The following is a 14,649-nucleotide window of genomic DNA, read 5'->3' on the forward strand; positions in this document are numbered from 1 at the left end:
CAAATGATTGCATTGTTATGGTATATACGAGGATCGTCGTCAGACGGCATTTTTTTAGACTTGGTAGAGATACAACATGGACTTCTGTTGATCGAAAGTGGACCTTCATTGGACAAGTGGTTTCTTTTGATATTACTACTCAATCTAGTTCAGACGTAAAAAGAATCACTACACTACATCACTATCCACTACCCAATAGACATGGAGAAATGCTAAGGAGTCTCTCTCAAAAGTGTGACTCTCGACTCTCTGTCACCTCACAGTTTAAGATCAATTCTTATGCCAAAATTATAAACATCGTGCCAAAAACATTGATATCAGCAATAAACCAATTGGAGAAGTTAAGAAAGATGCGGGAATGGTGCCTCCAGTCATTAGACAAACAGTTTTCACCTTCATTTGATTCAACCAAATTTACAACTTCTTAATGCCTTTATTTAGCAAAGATATCAGAGAGGACAGGCAGTATAAACAACTTGGCCAGGGTTTCCATCACCCCGGGATTCCATGAGAAAGAAACTATACTTTCCGTTGCAGAATTTCACCTCACCGGAGCTGCACACAAATCAAGGGGCCACATAACAATTTTGTCATCTGTCGTGAGTTCTATGTACAAATCAGCTCTCCAATGATTCTCCAGCAAAGTACTGTCGGTGGACCATTTTTTTGTAATCTGTAAAAGAAAAATATAAGAACAAGAGTTGTATAAGAGGTCTGCACAATCCAGATCAGGAAGAATACGCACTTCATCATTGGGAATCATATTTCATGATGTTCAACTACGAATCATTAGTTTACCAGGTCGACATTTTACAGCTTGTGGAAAGTAACAAATCTCATGGTGAATTCGTAAGCTACAAAGTCTTGAAACTAGGATGGACTGGAAGGTGGTTGAAATAAAGGACATCTAACGACAAGTTTTTGAATCCCAGTTTAAAAAACATTTGATAAGAATTATAGGGAGTAACTAACCTTCCTTATTACTCCACAGTGCAGCAGCATAGCTGTTGAGGGGACTCTCCGGGTTTGGCTCTGCAGGTAAGAACTAAATCGTCAGGCATGAACAAATGAAATCTACGAGAAAGTTCATGCATATAAGAGCAAGCTTACCTCCCAACAGACTTTGAATGGACAGAAGTATAGTCCTGCAGTCGTATGCTGAAGACCACTTGTCCTGTGCCACATACAGCAAAGGAACAATATAAGCTTTTTGAAAATACATGAAACTGAAAGAAAGGAAACTCAATCAACAATAGACTTATAGATCGACACTATCACCCCACTCCATGATAATAAAATAATATTTGTATTCCGCAACCCTTCCATCAATGTTCTCCAATTACCCATATGATACTGATCTGATTTTTTTATTTAATTTTTTTATTGTTCTGCATGAAGATGGTCATGGCAGCCATGAGAACTACTCTGGCTGTTGTGACGTTGTCAAGGTTGGCACATTCATGTGGGCACCGCAACGCCCCTGGGTAAGGGGCACTGGCATACTGCCATCTAAGCAGCACTCCTGAATCAGGGCATTTACATGTGGGCAACACCCTGAATGGAAAAAGCATCACAATTCGAATTATCCAACTGAAACTAATTTATATACCCTCTCTTCTACACAACTATGTGAGCAAACATTTAGATTTATCCCACCGATACTAATTTTCCATAAGGTCCCTCATGTAATCATATGGTGGACCAAATTCCTCGATACAAAAAACACTGTGACCATCATATGATCAATTTTAACTTCTCCATATTACAGTCATAGACAGTTAGCAGTTTATCCTATTGGAGTTTAGTATCTCAAAGCTTGATACCAGTTTCTTTATTGTAAATGTAATGATAGATACCTGCAGGATATCAAGACATATGTTGCCAAACTGATCAACATTTGGATGGAAGCACATTGTCTCAAACTTGACTTGCGGCGGCTTGAAAGGATAGTCCAGAGGAAAACGCAAAGAAAGCTTGTATGATAAACCCTCATACATAGTTCCTTTTCCACCTTCGATTGTGCCAACCCATGTAAAAATGCTCTCGCCTTCAGGAAAAGCCGATACTCCAAGATCTCCTCCACTCATCTGAAAACAAGAACCAGTAGATGTTGAACAAACAAACATCAGTAATACAATAGTTACTAGTCTCATAACAAGAAATACGGTCATGCATTCATCATTAAAATCTGTCTAGTAAAGACTAAAACTTCAGTGTCAAACAGACTACTATTAGGCCTTGAACTTCAAGACGATATTATTCGGCTGAGAAAATTTTACTAACACAACAATATATCCTTCCAATGAGCAACTGCCTACAAGTGAAAAGTGTGATAATGGTGGAGACTTCCCGAATCACCACACATGCAGTCATAATTTGAAGCTTTGCAGTCGACAGGCTCCACACACCTACCTAACCTCTGCATCATACATACCCATCATTCCATGATTACCAATAAGCAATAAATTCCCTCTTTTTCTTCTCGATTATGCTTCAAGTTTTCAACTTATGAACTTAAATTTGCTTCCACATAAAACCCAATTCGAGATTTCAACAAAAATCAACAACGACAGCAAGAAATCGAAAAAAATAAGTACACAAATTTGAAAATTTGAGGAAAAATAAAAAAACAAAGAATTGAGAGAGAGAGAGAGAGAGAGAGAGAGAGAGAGAGAGAGAGAGAGCATACCATGAGAGACATCAACTCCTTCTGAAGCCTACAGCACAATTCAAACAAAAGCCATCTGAAGTTAGGACTTGAATTTTCTCGGGGCTGATAAAAAAAAGAAAAAAAAAAAAAGAGAATTTTCTCGGGATCCAAACAGAAAACTAAAGATATAAGGACTGACCTTTGAGAAACGGAGGTGGTGTCGACGGGGATGGAAGAAGCAGGAGGCTTTTTCTGACTAGTTGCTGCTGTATGGCGCTGACGCTGCTGGTGCGTGGCCGATGAGTTGTCGGCCGTTTGATTGGGTCGGACCTCCATGGCTCACGACGATCAATCGCCTCCTGATCAACGGTTGCTATTCAATATCTGATTTAACGGCTTCTGGTAGCGGTGGTGGCGATGAGGCTGTCTTACTGTTTTTTCGTTTCTGTATCCTTCTTTTAATTCCTTTTATTGAGACTTCAATGGATGCACGACATTAGCTGTTGATGACAAGATTAGAATCACACCCCATAATAATTTATAGTTTAATCCAACAAAAATGATATAATTATAATCTAAAACAAACAAGAAAATTTTATTGATGCATACAACACTAATAGAGTGATTTGTTAGAACATCATTAGAGGTGAGTCTGCCTTATTAATGAGAGAGAGTTTTTTTTTTTTTTTATTTTTATTTTTTTTATTTTTTTATTTTTTTATTTTTTTAAGAATCGAGCTTTGTCATGACAATCTTTTAAAGATTGCAAAGATTCATAGAGACATTTTAGCCGTTTTTAACCACTGTCTTGTGATCCATTGCACAAAGAATTCAACTCAAGATGTGCGATATGAAATATGGGTTTAAATTCGTCTCTAACTACAGAGGCACGCCGTGGTTATTATTAATTAGAAATTTTTTTTTTTTTTTTTTTGTCGGTATTAATTAGAGAGTTTAAGATGTGCTTAATTTGATCTCAATTGAGAGTTTAAGGTGTGTAACTCACTCAACATATCTTTTTAAGTATCCTACTTAATTACAAATTCAACAAGTTAAAAAAAAAAAAAAAAAGAGTTATACTTAATTAATAAGAATATAATATCAAACATTATAAGTTAAACTTAAATAATAAGAAGATAATATCAAAATTTTGATTGGAGGTGGTGTGCAATCATAGCAATCACCTTGTTGGAATTAGATTGAAAAAGATGGTGATGTGATCATTACGAATCTTTTTTGATGCCATATATCCATGCAAAAGGATTTTAATAAAAATTAAAATTGAAGCATTTAGCAATAATTGTGAATTAAATGATACTATACAAGGACAGAAAGGAACCTGAGACTAAAGTGCATATTACAAATTCAAACATCATATCAATCAAGCATCTTAGTAAGTGGAATGATCTGCGGTAGGCAAGCCAAAACAGTAAAAGCATAATTCAAACTCTTAAAATGTTACGTTCAGTAGTGTTTGTGAGTATGAAGTGTCTTTAATTACTTATAACTTTAATACTGTATAATACTTACACGTGATTGATAAATCAAAATCTTGATTTCGCCCCTGCTTTACATCCTAACTTTTGAGATGAACTCTCAAATAACAGAGATATATCTTAACGAGCGAGAAGAAAGTAAGGGAAATGAATTGTTGAAGAAGTATATTTTTAGTAAAAGTGAAAGTGTGTGTAAAGTACAATGTGTGGTGCCTAAAAGAGCAAAAAATTCACATTACCATCATATGCATCTGCAGTAAACTTTTCTACATACAATACAATTGAATGGAAACATCCTACTCCTTGCCACTATATACTGCTGCAATGCTCAACCAAATATAGCGTACCAAAATAGGAAGGAAAAATGGAGAGAAATAAGTGGCTAGCAACATGTCCTATGATCCAACTCCATCTACTTGTTCAGTTGGCTTTTGCAAATGAAAAGTCAGATGACCTAAAGGCAACTTCATGCTGAGACTGGGTACGACGAACTGGAAGCGGAGATCGAGGCAATTCCGTTGAGCCAGGCTCTTGATCCAGATCCCTAACGTTGGTCATTTGCCTAATCTCATCCCCGTCACTAGGTCCAACATTGTTGTTTGGTGAATGTGAGGACCCTTCAGTGCCCCAATGACCCATTTCAATGTTTGCTTGGCTCGGAGATACGTAAAATTGATCGTCATTGCTGCGGTAGTTGTGGTTGTGCAGCAGATGAACTGGGGACGTGCCGCGCAATGGACTTGGCGGCATGCTTGAGAATGGGGTGGTTGAAGGTGAATGGCGGCTGTGTTTTGTGTTCTTTTTGGCTTTGTGGTGCCAATCTTTCAGTGCTGCTGCCACTCCCTCATTGAAAACGGTAGGTTTCATGGTCGAACCCATCTATTTGATCAAACAAAACAAAGTAAATCGAAGTTAAATCAAGGCTTCATCACTCTAGTACCCCCTGGAAAATCAAAACGAAGCGAGATCATTTTTACCTGAGTTACTAGAGCATAGAGAGGCAGAGTCACATAACTGCATAAAACTTGTACAATGACCCTGTGGAGATCACCAATTTAGTATTGTGTGCACTAGTAAAATATTCGTACTCATTGACTAAGTTTGTCACGCCCCAAAACCCCGAACACACGTGATAGTGTCACGTACATCCGGATCACCAAGCTACGTGCTGCAGTCACATGTTCGGGATTTTTGGCCGAGATAGAAGTAATAGCAGGTCATATAAGAAAGTGAAAGTTCAAATATTGATAAGTGTGTAAAGCTCAGTGCTCACCCGAATGAGAGCCTGACGACAATGTCTTCAGTGCTCCGGTGGAAGCAAGAAGTTATCCCAAACTCATACTGGAGGAGAAAAGAACAATTGATTAGGATATGAGACGCAGATAGACGAGGGGTTTTTTCCTCCAATTGCTCGTGAAGTGTTTTTGTATAAAACTTTTAGTCGTCGGAGTGTTTTTTTAATTTGCTAAATAAAACTGGATGTTTAATTAAAAATCTTAATTAGAGAGGAAATGTGCTTACTGTACTCCATGCAAAGAAGGCCATTTGAAATGCATTCTGCAATGAAGAGGAAAAGATCACAGAAAAGCAGCATGCGAGCATATAATATCAGTGAATTGAAGAAACAATACACATGAAATTTCGATGCGTTTTGATGTACCTGAAAGAGAACAAAGTGGAGGAGATAGAGCATGAAGCGGGGGCTGCCGAACCAAAAGAGGTGATCACTGGGTTGAACAAGAGGTGCACCCTTTACCACATCCCCGCTCTCCTGAATTCTCAGCCCCATCTTTGTTATAGTCACTTGTAGTTTGGTTCCAACCATTAGGACTATCTGCAAGGTTTTTAATTACCATCAGGATTCTTCTTTGTTGCTCACGACCTTAAGGCCTCGTTCGGTGTTTAGGATTGGATAACTCACTACCCACCAGGCGAGGCCTAAATGTATGTAGCATGCATGAAACTTGAATGATATGTTTTATGTGGAACTTACAATTAAAGGGATGGTTGGTAGCCAAATATAAGAATACCATCCTGTCCAAAGAGGAAACAATTCTTGGTCAGTAAATTAAGGTTCATCACATTTTCGGAATCAATATGAAACCGTAGAGGTTCACTATAAGTTTATAACAGTAGAAACAGATGAGACCAAATTGAGTTCTTTTTTTTCCTTCGAAAATATTCAAGATGTATGGGAATCAAATTTGCACAAAATCATGGTTAAGCAGATTGAGAGCCTTGTCAGACAAGAAAAGTTCATCAATGGATTTATCAAAAGGAAGCCTTAATTGATTCGGTTCATCGTGAGTACTCCGTTAGGTTACAATCAAACCGAGATTCGTATCCAGATTAATTCCGAAGAATATCTCACTTACCATAAGTGTTGGACAGCAAGAACAGCACTGCGGAGAACCATATAATTGGACTACATTAATCAATGAAATAAAAGTTAGGTTTATAAGACAAGTATTTGACTGAAGAACCTAATGAGTTTAGATGCTTCAATTAAGAACACCAACCTAATCCCCACAATAACTTTGAAATCCTCTTCAACTGATCTGTTTATGTACTTCTGAAAATCAAATGTTGACTCACTTCCTGGTGCCAAATGTGCCTGAAATCACAACGCATAGAAATTGAATCCCTTTACGACTGGCATCAATCGCGGATGCAAAAAACTTGGGCAGATGTTGGACTCACCATGATAAATCCATGCCTCAGAGTTAAGTAATCAACCTTTGTAACTGAGTGGGAAAATTGTCTAAAGAAAGAGACCTGAGGAAGAAGAAGGAGAAACAATTAGAACACCCTTAAATCATGCCCAATCCAATGTCTCGAAACTCCATTTCATATTAAATAACACTTAAAGCACTATTTTGAAGAAAAACCCTAACGTTACTATTATTGCGTCCAACTGTTATTGCACTATACGTGAGGGTTTTTTTGTTTTTTTTATTTTTTTATTTTTAAAGAAGCTTAACACTGAGTTTTAAAGTTGACTTGTTGATCAAGAAACAAGGTTGAACCTCATAGTGACATGTTACTTACAATCCAAAGGGAGACTGGTGACTTGCTCCAGAAGTTCAAATGTCTTCGTCCAAATGATGTATCCCTTGCAAACCTAAACCTTTCTGAATCTGCAATGGAAATAATTGTGAAAAAAAAAGGGGTCAACAGAAAGATTCCAGAAAGATTTATGTATTGAGGACTTGAAAGTCAATCTGGGCACCAATTAATCGCTCTTTAAGAACGAAAAACATGAACTAGAAAATCAATCATATGATAAAGAATGATTTGGATGCTTAAACCATTCATAATCTGGGATACGGCCCACATAGCTTTGAAGTTAATAAAAGGGTTTGGTAAATAAATTAAATTGAAGTGAATTACAAACCATTATAGAACTGGCGGTAATCAATTGATTTTGTCTCTTTCTCCCAAACCTTCCACGTTCTCATCTGTAAATCCAAAACAACAATGAAAAGATGAGAGAGAGAGAGAGAGAGAGATTCCAAGACCGTAAAAAAATTGCTAGTTTTACCTTGTATCTTCCCAAACCCAAGGTAAGGATGCAGTAGAGCACATGAAAAACTGCTAACACAAAGATAAAAATATGGAGTTGGTGAATCCCATATGAAGACACAAAGGCTACTTTTCCCTGCAGGAAAAGTTCAGTCAATTATATCCCTCACAAACACATGGTAAAAAGATAATAGTAACTAACTATCCCTTAGTTTTTACCTTCTCTGTGCAGTAATCATATCCTTTTACTGCTAATCTGCGCCTGGGATTGAAGATCTCAAGAAGTTTCCTACCATTCTTTCCAGATTTTGATGACTTATTATATTTGCAGGGATGCCAAGTGGCTCCAATACTTTTTGATATGCATATATCAGAGATTGGTCCTTGCAGCACAGTTAGGAGCAAGGATAAAAATCCCAACAGCATAAGCTCTTCAAAGAATACAAAGACAACAAAGAAAATGGTTAGGCCATGAACCAAAATAACTCTTTATAAATCCGAAAAAAAAAAAGGAAAATAAATGACCACAATTAGATGGTTATATACCAGATTTGATCTTCTCAAGTGCTTCAACTAGAGCTCTCTTGTTTTTCCTTGCTAGCCACTAAAAATGATGCAAGAAGAACAATAGCAGTTGCAAATTAGTCCCAATTCGGAAACTTGAGAGTTGCAGTATAAGTGGAAGCAGGAAACGGCGAAAGTGAAATACCACTACGTTATTTTACTTATTCCGTAATTCAAACGCAGGGGATCACCCTTACTACATTGGATTTGGTTGCATTTGTATGCATAATCTGTATATTTGAATTTCTCCAGAGATAATCTTAAATAATTTATGAATTGAGAATATTAATTACCTTTCCTATGAGGTGGATCGTATGTTCAATGAAGATTGAAACTGCAAGCAACACAAAACAGACCACAGCAACAGCCCATGTCGGTGTTTCCTCTAGTGTACGCTCTTTAGCGAGTTCAGCCATTACAACTTAATTCTACTGAAAAAAGCTCGCTACCAAAAAGTGCTTTTGCATCCAAAATAATGAGTTCGTCCTTGTCATTTATAAGGGAAAAGGGAAAAGGTAAGGACAAAAAATTCAAGATTTCTTTTAAGACTTATTCAAGTGAGTGTAAGTGTAGCATATCAGTCAGGCTCTGTCAATGTGTGCCACCTTTATCTCCAAGTACTTATCAAAATTACGTAAACAAATCAGCAAACTTTTACTTGGTAATACTTGGCGTGCAAATTTAGAAACATTTCTCAGAAGATTGGATTTGTTAGAAATTATTATTGACTTGACTTAACATGTGTAAGAGCACTTCCACCGAGGGTGGGATAGGTTGGCACACAGCCAAAAAAATGGCCCAGCACCTAGGGAAGTTTCTCCAGCCCACGGGATTGCCTGGCACCCAGCCCAAGCTGGTCTCCAGGCCAGCCCAAAATTGACCGAACTTGGGACCAGCCTACATGACGTCAGGTTGAAGCTGGCGATGCAACTGAAGGTCAGGGCATAGGTCCAAAGGCGACGGGTTTGGAGCTAGCGAGCCCGAGCGCCAATGTAGACTAGTTTGGGGCGAGTCAAACCGCGGAGGGCGGCGGAGAGGAAGTGGAGAGTGAAGGAGAGGTGGGGATTTGATGGAGGGTGGAGATTTGGGGGGGGGGGGTTGTTGGGGTGCTCTGGTCCGAGGAGCAGTTGTGGGGAGAAACTCAGAAATTAAAAATCAGATTATTAAATTTTATTATTTTATAATAAAAATTAATAATATTTTAATAAAATTGACTAGGCTATTTTGTTTTAGGGGTGGAGATGCTTTGGCCTATTACTGTTCACTGGGATCTATCACTGTTCACTTGAGTGGATAAATGCACTGGGTGCTGGCACAAAGTCTTTAGGGGTGGAATTGCTCTAAGGAATATGACGTATTTGAAAGAAAAAAAAATTGAGGTTTAATTACAAAATTAATTGATAATATGAGGAGTAATCTAATTACTTATAAGCACATGCAAATTCCTCATTTTTCTCGATGTGGGATTTATCATCTCAACTGAATTTTGTATTCATAAAACTTTGATTCATTTGGTTACTGACATGTTATCTATCAATATTATCAACAGCTTGTTAACATTATATTGAAAATCCGACTTTCTTTTTAGGAAACTTTAACAAAAAGCTCCCAATGCTGTTCATTTTAAGGAAAAACCACATTTTTACACTAAAAAAATCAATTCTAGTACTATTCAGTTGACCCTTTATTTTATCCTTATTGTTAAAACTCAAAATTTTCAAGTATTTTTCATTAGTTTTCCTATTTTATTTTTTAAATACATAACAATTCCATATCTTTGGAATTAGAAAATGACCAAAACCCAAAATGGCATAGTCAAAAGGGAAATTACGTGTTCATCATATATTTTTGTTATACTTTTCAACTGCGGGTCAATCACAAAGAAGATGGACATGTGGCGGGGAGAGAGCTCAAGATTATTCCTTTTACAAACTAACAACTTACAAGATACAAAAGGGTATTTTCAGTTACGTACAACGTCAAAATTCAAGTTAAAAAATTGTGATCTTTTTATGGTCAATTGTTATTTTGGTAAGAAAAAAACTCGTTGAGAGTCGATATATTAACCAGGAAGTCCAGAGGGGATAAGAGAAAACTCATTCCACGCAATCAATAGTGACCGTGCAAGTGGTTCATGATGTTTGGTATATCAGACAAAATTAATCTTGAGGGCCAAAGGATTACCTAATTTGCAGTCAATATTTGAGCTGCATAAAATTAATTAAAAGATGAGAAATATCAGAGGGTTTTATGTGTGGTTCTCGTTGTGGCAAACCAAACAAGGATCTTGGTTTTAAAGTCTAATGGATTCCCAAGGGGGCAAATGTCAAGAGGCATGGGCCATATGGTGTGGACTGCTAATAATTTTGAAGAAAATGTATGAATATCCTTTCCCGGAACTTTGAATGTCCTTGAATTTAATCGCTGGGGCTGGTGGTTGGCATTAAAGAAAACTAACCATCAACTGAGCTTTATGCATGTCGATCAAGGTTCCTTAACGTGCATTAAGCGACTAAATATATGCATGTATGTATACAAGAAAAACCTAGCAGTAATGCATGGGATGGACCGCCACCACCTAATGGATCATACTTATCAACAAACCTATCACATATGTTATTGCATTGTAAAGATCTAAACACCATGGTTGAAATTAACAGTTGAGAAGCTAGTTATTTGGGAATTCTTTTCCAATCCAATTTGTATGGACGTTCTCTTATCTTGACGTTAATGTCTAGTTTTCATCTTAACCGACAAAGTTTTAATGTTTTTCCCTTTGACAGGCAGTTAGCATTCATTTCTTGCATAGGTTTTAGAGTTTTAACTCTCAGACTTTAGGTTTTATTTCTCATCATTTCAACCCTCAAAGTTCGTTGAAATAGCCTATATATAAAGTTAAAACTAAATAAATACCAGATTTCATTGTCACATGCAGACTGTCGTCCACTTTGATGCAACCCATTCTTTTTCAAACTTGGCCAATCCAGTATTAGACTCATGCACTATTATAAGCAAGTAGTCCAAGTTTCATATACTTCAACCTCCTTTAGTAGCTTTCCGTTTAATAAAAAAACTACACTACCACCATGTTGGAGTATAAGATCTCACATCGAGCATATGATAATTAAAATAATATACAATTAATATATAGGAGCTTGCACACCTAATATCACCGAAAGTTTTGTAAAAATCAAACATTTAATAATTGATTGTTAAGTTGGGACAATATTGATGACTTTGGTGGCCATAGGCCTAAATAGTTTATCACCTCAAAAGGCAGTGAGATAGGAAAGGAAAGGAAATGGTTCAAAAAGTTTATCACCTCGAAAGGCAGTGAGGCAGGGAAAGAAACGAAATGACATACATTGGCAATGGCATCAAATAAAAGTAAAATCCATCTTTTTACAGAAAACAGCGAAATTAAAAAAGTCTGTGCAAAAACAAAGGAAAATTTGAGACCTCTCCAATAAACAACTGAATTGTCCCATCTTTAGAGCACACCTAAGAACAAGATTTAGAATAACCAGTAAAGGATAGAGTTTCTTTCAACTAATACAGCTGTTCTCTTCTGTGGTGCCACCATCTCCACCTGCATAAATATATAAAAATAAAAAAATAAATCACCAAAAGCAATATTGCTTGGCAACTTAAAAGAGAAGGTCGATAGCTTTAAGTGGGGGCTGCATTTTTAAAGCTGTCTTGATAAGCACTTTAGACCAAACACTTACCAAATTTCAGAATTACACATCTTTTTCAGCCCTAATTTGATGGGTTTTTTTTTAATGGCAACTAAAGTTCCTTTTGGAAACTTAGAACTTTTTTCATAATTTTCGTATTAATATTTGTAATCTTCAAAAAAACAAAGGGAAAAGCCCAATGGTTACGAGTTTGGTGGAAGAGTGTTATTAACTCTTAGGGTTACGGTTTTTTGTTTGACTTAGTTACCTAAATCTATAAGTCATGTATTCAGATAAAAATTAGTATAATCAATTATTCAAATTCATGGTCTCGCAATGTATATATATTATATTCACTTAACTCTAAACTCACTAGTGTTTGTTCAAAAAATAAAAATAAAAAATAAAAAACTCTAAACTCACCAGTGGTAATCCCATCGGGGACGAACTTTGCTCATCCGGTTCTGACCATACGGGTGATCCGTTTCCGCTCGTTGTGTGTTTCGGAAAGCACAGCAACCGATTGAATATACTCCAATGAGGACCACAAGCATGACAATGTTCAACACAGAGAGCTTGTGCCAGTCCCTCTTGATATCTTCAAGAACTCCAGCTTTGCACGAATCGCACTCGTAACATAACATATTAGGCGCATTATTCCACCGGTAGCAATCTTGGTCTTGACTCACTGTAGTTGCCATGTTGTAATTGCATAAAGTTGGGGGCTTGCAACAACCAGACTGCATATATGCACCCAAAATATAACTTAATTACTACAAGCTTTAATTAGACCCAAAATTATTTAATTAATTATTACAAGCTTTAACACCAAAAAGAAAAGCTATTTCTATAAATTTTCATTCTTTTGCTAAGAAATACGATCATAAACATGGGAAGCGTATTTCATTAAGTTTAAATCTTCAAAATCGGCTAAACAAAATCAGTTCGTGCTGCTTTGTTTTCTTTAGATGAATTAAATTGTGATTATCTCTAAAAAAAACTATATGATTTCATATTTTTATATTCTAATTAATTATTCTTCAACCCTAAATCCTACCCTTTTTTTTTAACAAACGACTATACTAAGGGGGTGGGGGTGGGAGAGTGGGTTAATTCATACAATGTGCTAGCAATAATGTGGTTCAAATTCGCTGTGAGAATTGAACATAAAACCTCTCACTTACCAATAAAGAGTAATACCATATCAGACCGTAGTACTAAGTGGCAACCCTAAATCATACGTAAAACAATATAGTCCTTAATTAATTTTGAATAAATAAATAAGCTATTATTAAGAATAAATATATGAATTAAAGGAAACAAGCATTAACAATTTTATTGCTATTGAGAAACAAATAAATAAATAATAAAACAAGAACCAAAGTTCAAGAAAAATATCTTGCAATTGATGTTAATTGTACATAGTAGGTGTGGAAAAACATAATCCAAAAGAATTTGAGTAGCCAGCAATTGTAGATTGCCATTTAACAAATATATATATATATATATATATATATATATGCATGCATGTATGTATGTATGTATGTATGTATATGTGTATACATATGCACTTAAATTACCTGTATTGGAGACATGTCTCTTTCAAGATAATCAAGAGGTGTCCAAGCAATAAGCTCAGCACAAGTTTTAGACCCCAAGATGCAACTCCTAATCTTACTCCAATAATTAGGATCGTTAACCCTATTCCTTAACCATGGTGAGTAATCCTCAAGGTGGTACTCCTTATAGACCCTACCAGGCACCTCCACTCCAGCACCTTGGCTTGTAACCACAAACCCAAACACAGTCAAACCCATTAGGGTTGCAATAATCAGCAGCATCACCACCAAGTACACCCAGAGTGCCCAGGCCACATGGAAGCAGGCACCAATAAACCCAGCTAGGGATACTATGAGCACCACAAAACCCACCACCAAAAGTGGGGTTTGGAGGAAAGTTTCACATGTGGTACTGCTCCTTGCCATCCATAGACCTCCGGCGATTATTGGTATTGATGCTAAGAGACTGAAGAGGTTCAAGAACCCTATCACTGTGTTGCTGAACCTGTACATCTCTCTCTCTCTCTCTCTCTCTCTCTCTCTCTCTCTGTGCACAATCTTTTTGTGTGTTTTTCTTGTGTGTTTGTGTATTAGTACTCTTAGTTTCTTTCACTTTAAATGGGTGGAAATGGCATTGCCTTGCTTTGTGTTTGGTGCAGGAAAAGCTTCAACAATTCAAATGCTTATCCCAATTGCACTATTTGCTTTCCATATATATATATATATACATATATATTTATGTATTCATAAACTTTAATTAGTCAGTGACTACAGTGTCCTTCTAGTGTTTCGTTTGGCATGAGTACAAGCCTACGATATTGTGTTAAGAAAATTTATTCTTGTATCATTGACGCTAAACACTACAAACCTACGATAACGCTATACCGGTGTCATTGAAGTTGCTCTCCAATCTTCTAAGCAACACATAGCTGATGAGTTGAAGAGGAATCAGTTCCTTATACATTGTCCAACGGCAAGCAAGGAATATATCTAATTGGTCGACATGCATTGGGGTATGTTGTGCATGACGTGAGTGAGGTGCTTTTGCTTTTGTGTGGTGCATGGGACCCCCTTTTGAGCTTCTTTTTGAAGCATGATCACATTGATCTGAAGCAGGATTAGGCAGGCCATGCCATGACTTTGGCGCCAACGAATAGAATATTAGAATATTAATCAGAATA

The 14,649-nt window shown here is 36.7% G+C and overlaps 3 protein-coding genes across 3 annotated transcripts; all 3 read right to left on the reverse strand.

Moving 5' to 3' along the window:
- Nucleotides 1-374: 374 nt before the first annotated feature.
- Nucleotides 375-3,344, reverse strand: LOC137735604 (uncharacterized). The gene is made up of 6 exons (XM_068475036.2): nt 2,850-3,344; nt 2,690-2,717; nt 1,857-2,087; nt 1,111-1,174; nt 973-1,032; nt 375-673 (listed from the first exon to the last, which is right to left on the reverse strand). The coding sequence occupies exons 1-6, from the start codon at nt 2,984-2,986 to the stop codon at nt 618-620; spliced, it is 576 nt and encodes a 191-aa protein (XP_068331137.1). The 5' UTR covers nt 2,987-3,344; the 3' UTR covers nt 375-617.
- Nucleotides 3,345-4,298: 954 nt separating this feature from the next.
- On the reverse strand, nt 4,299-8,942 carry LOC137735602 (MLO-like protein 6). The gene is made up of 15 exons (XM_068475033.2): nt 8,526-8,942; nt 8,215-8,272; nt 7,888-8,099; nt 7,688-7,804; nt 7,541-7,604; nt 7,195-7,283; nt 6,847-6,921; nt 6,666-6,760; nt 6,522-6,571; nt 6,140-6,180; nt 5,807-5,980; nt 5,668-5,703; nt 5,420-5,487; nt 5,124-5,184; nt 4,299-5,025 (listed from the first exon to the last, which is right to left on the reverse strand). Exons 1-15 carry the CDS (start codon nt 8,646-8,648, stop codon nt 4,567-4,569), a joined length of 1,722 nt encoding a protein of 573 aa, XP_068331134.2. The 5' UTR covers nt 8,649-8,942; the 3' UTR covers nt 4,299-4,566.
- Nucleotides 8,943-11,579: 2,637 nt separating this feature from the next.
- LOC137734660 (tetraspanin-6) lies at nt 11,580-14,158 on the reverse strand. The gene is made up of 3 exons (XM_068473916.2): nt 13,490-14,158; nt 12,333-12,649; nt 11,580-11,821 (listed from the first exon to the last, which is right to left on the reverse strand). Exons 1-3 carry the CDS (start codon nt 13,979-13,981, stop codon nt 11,782-11,784), a joined length of 849 nt encoding a protein of 282 aa, XP_068330017.2. The 5' UTR covers nt 13,982-14,158; the 3' UTR covers nt 11,580-11,781.
- Nucleotides 14,159-14,649: the final 491 nt, after the last annotated feature.

The sequence above is a fragment of the Pyrus communis genome, chromosome 7, assembly GCF_041283825.1.
Source record: "Pyrus communis isolate YQ-2024b chromosome 7, ASM4128382v1, whole genome shotgun sequence".
NCBI lineage: Eukaryota > Viridiplantae > Streptophyta > Magnoliopsida > Rosales > Rosaceae > Pyrus > Pyrus communis.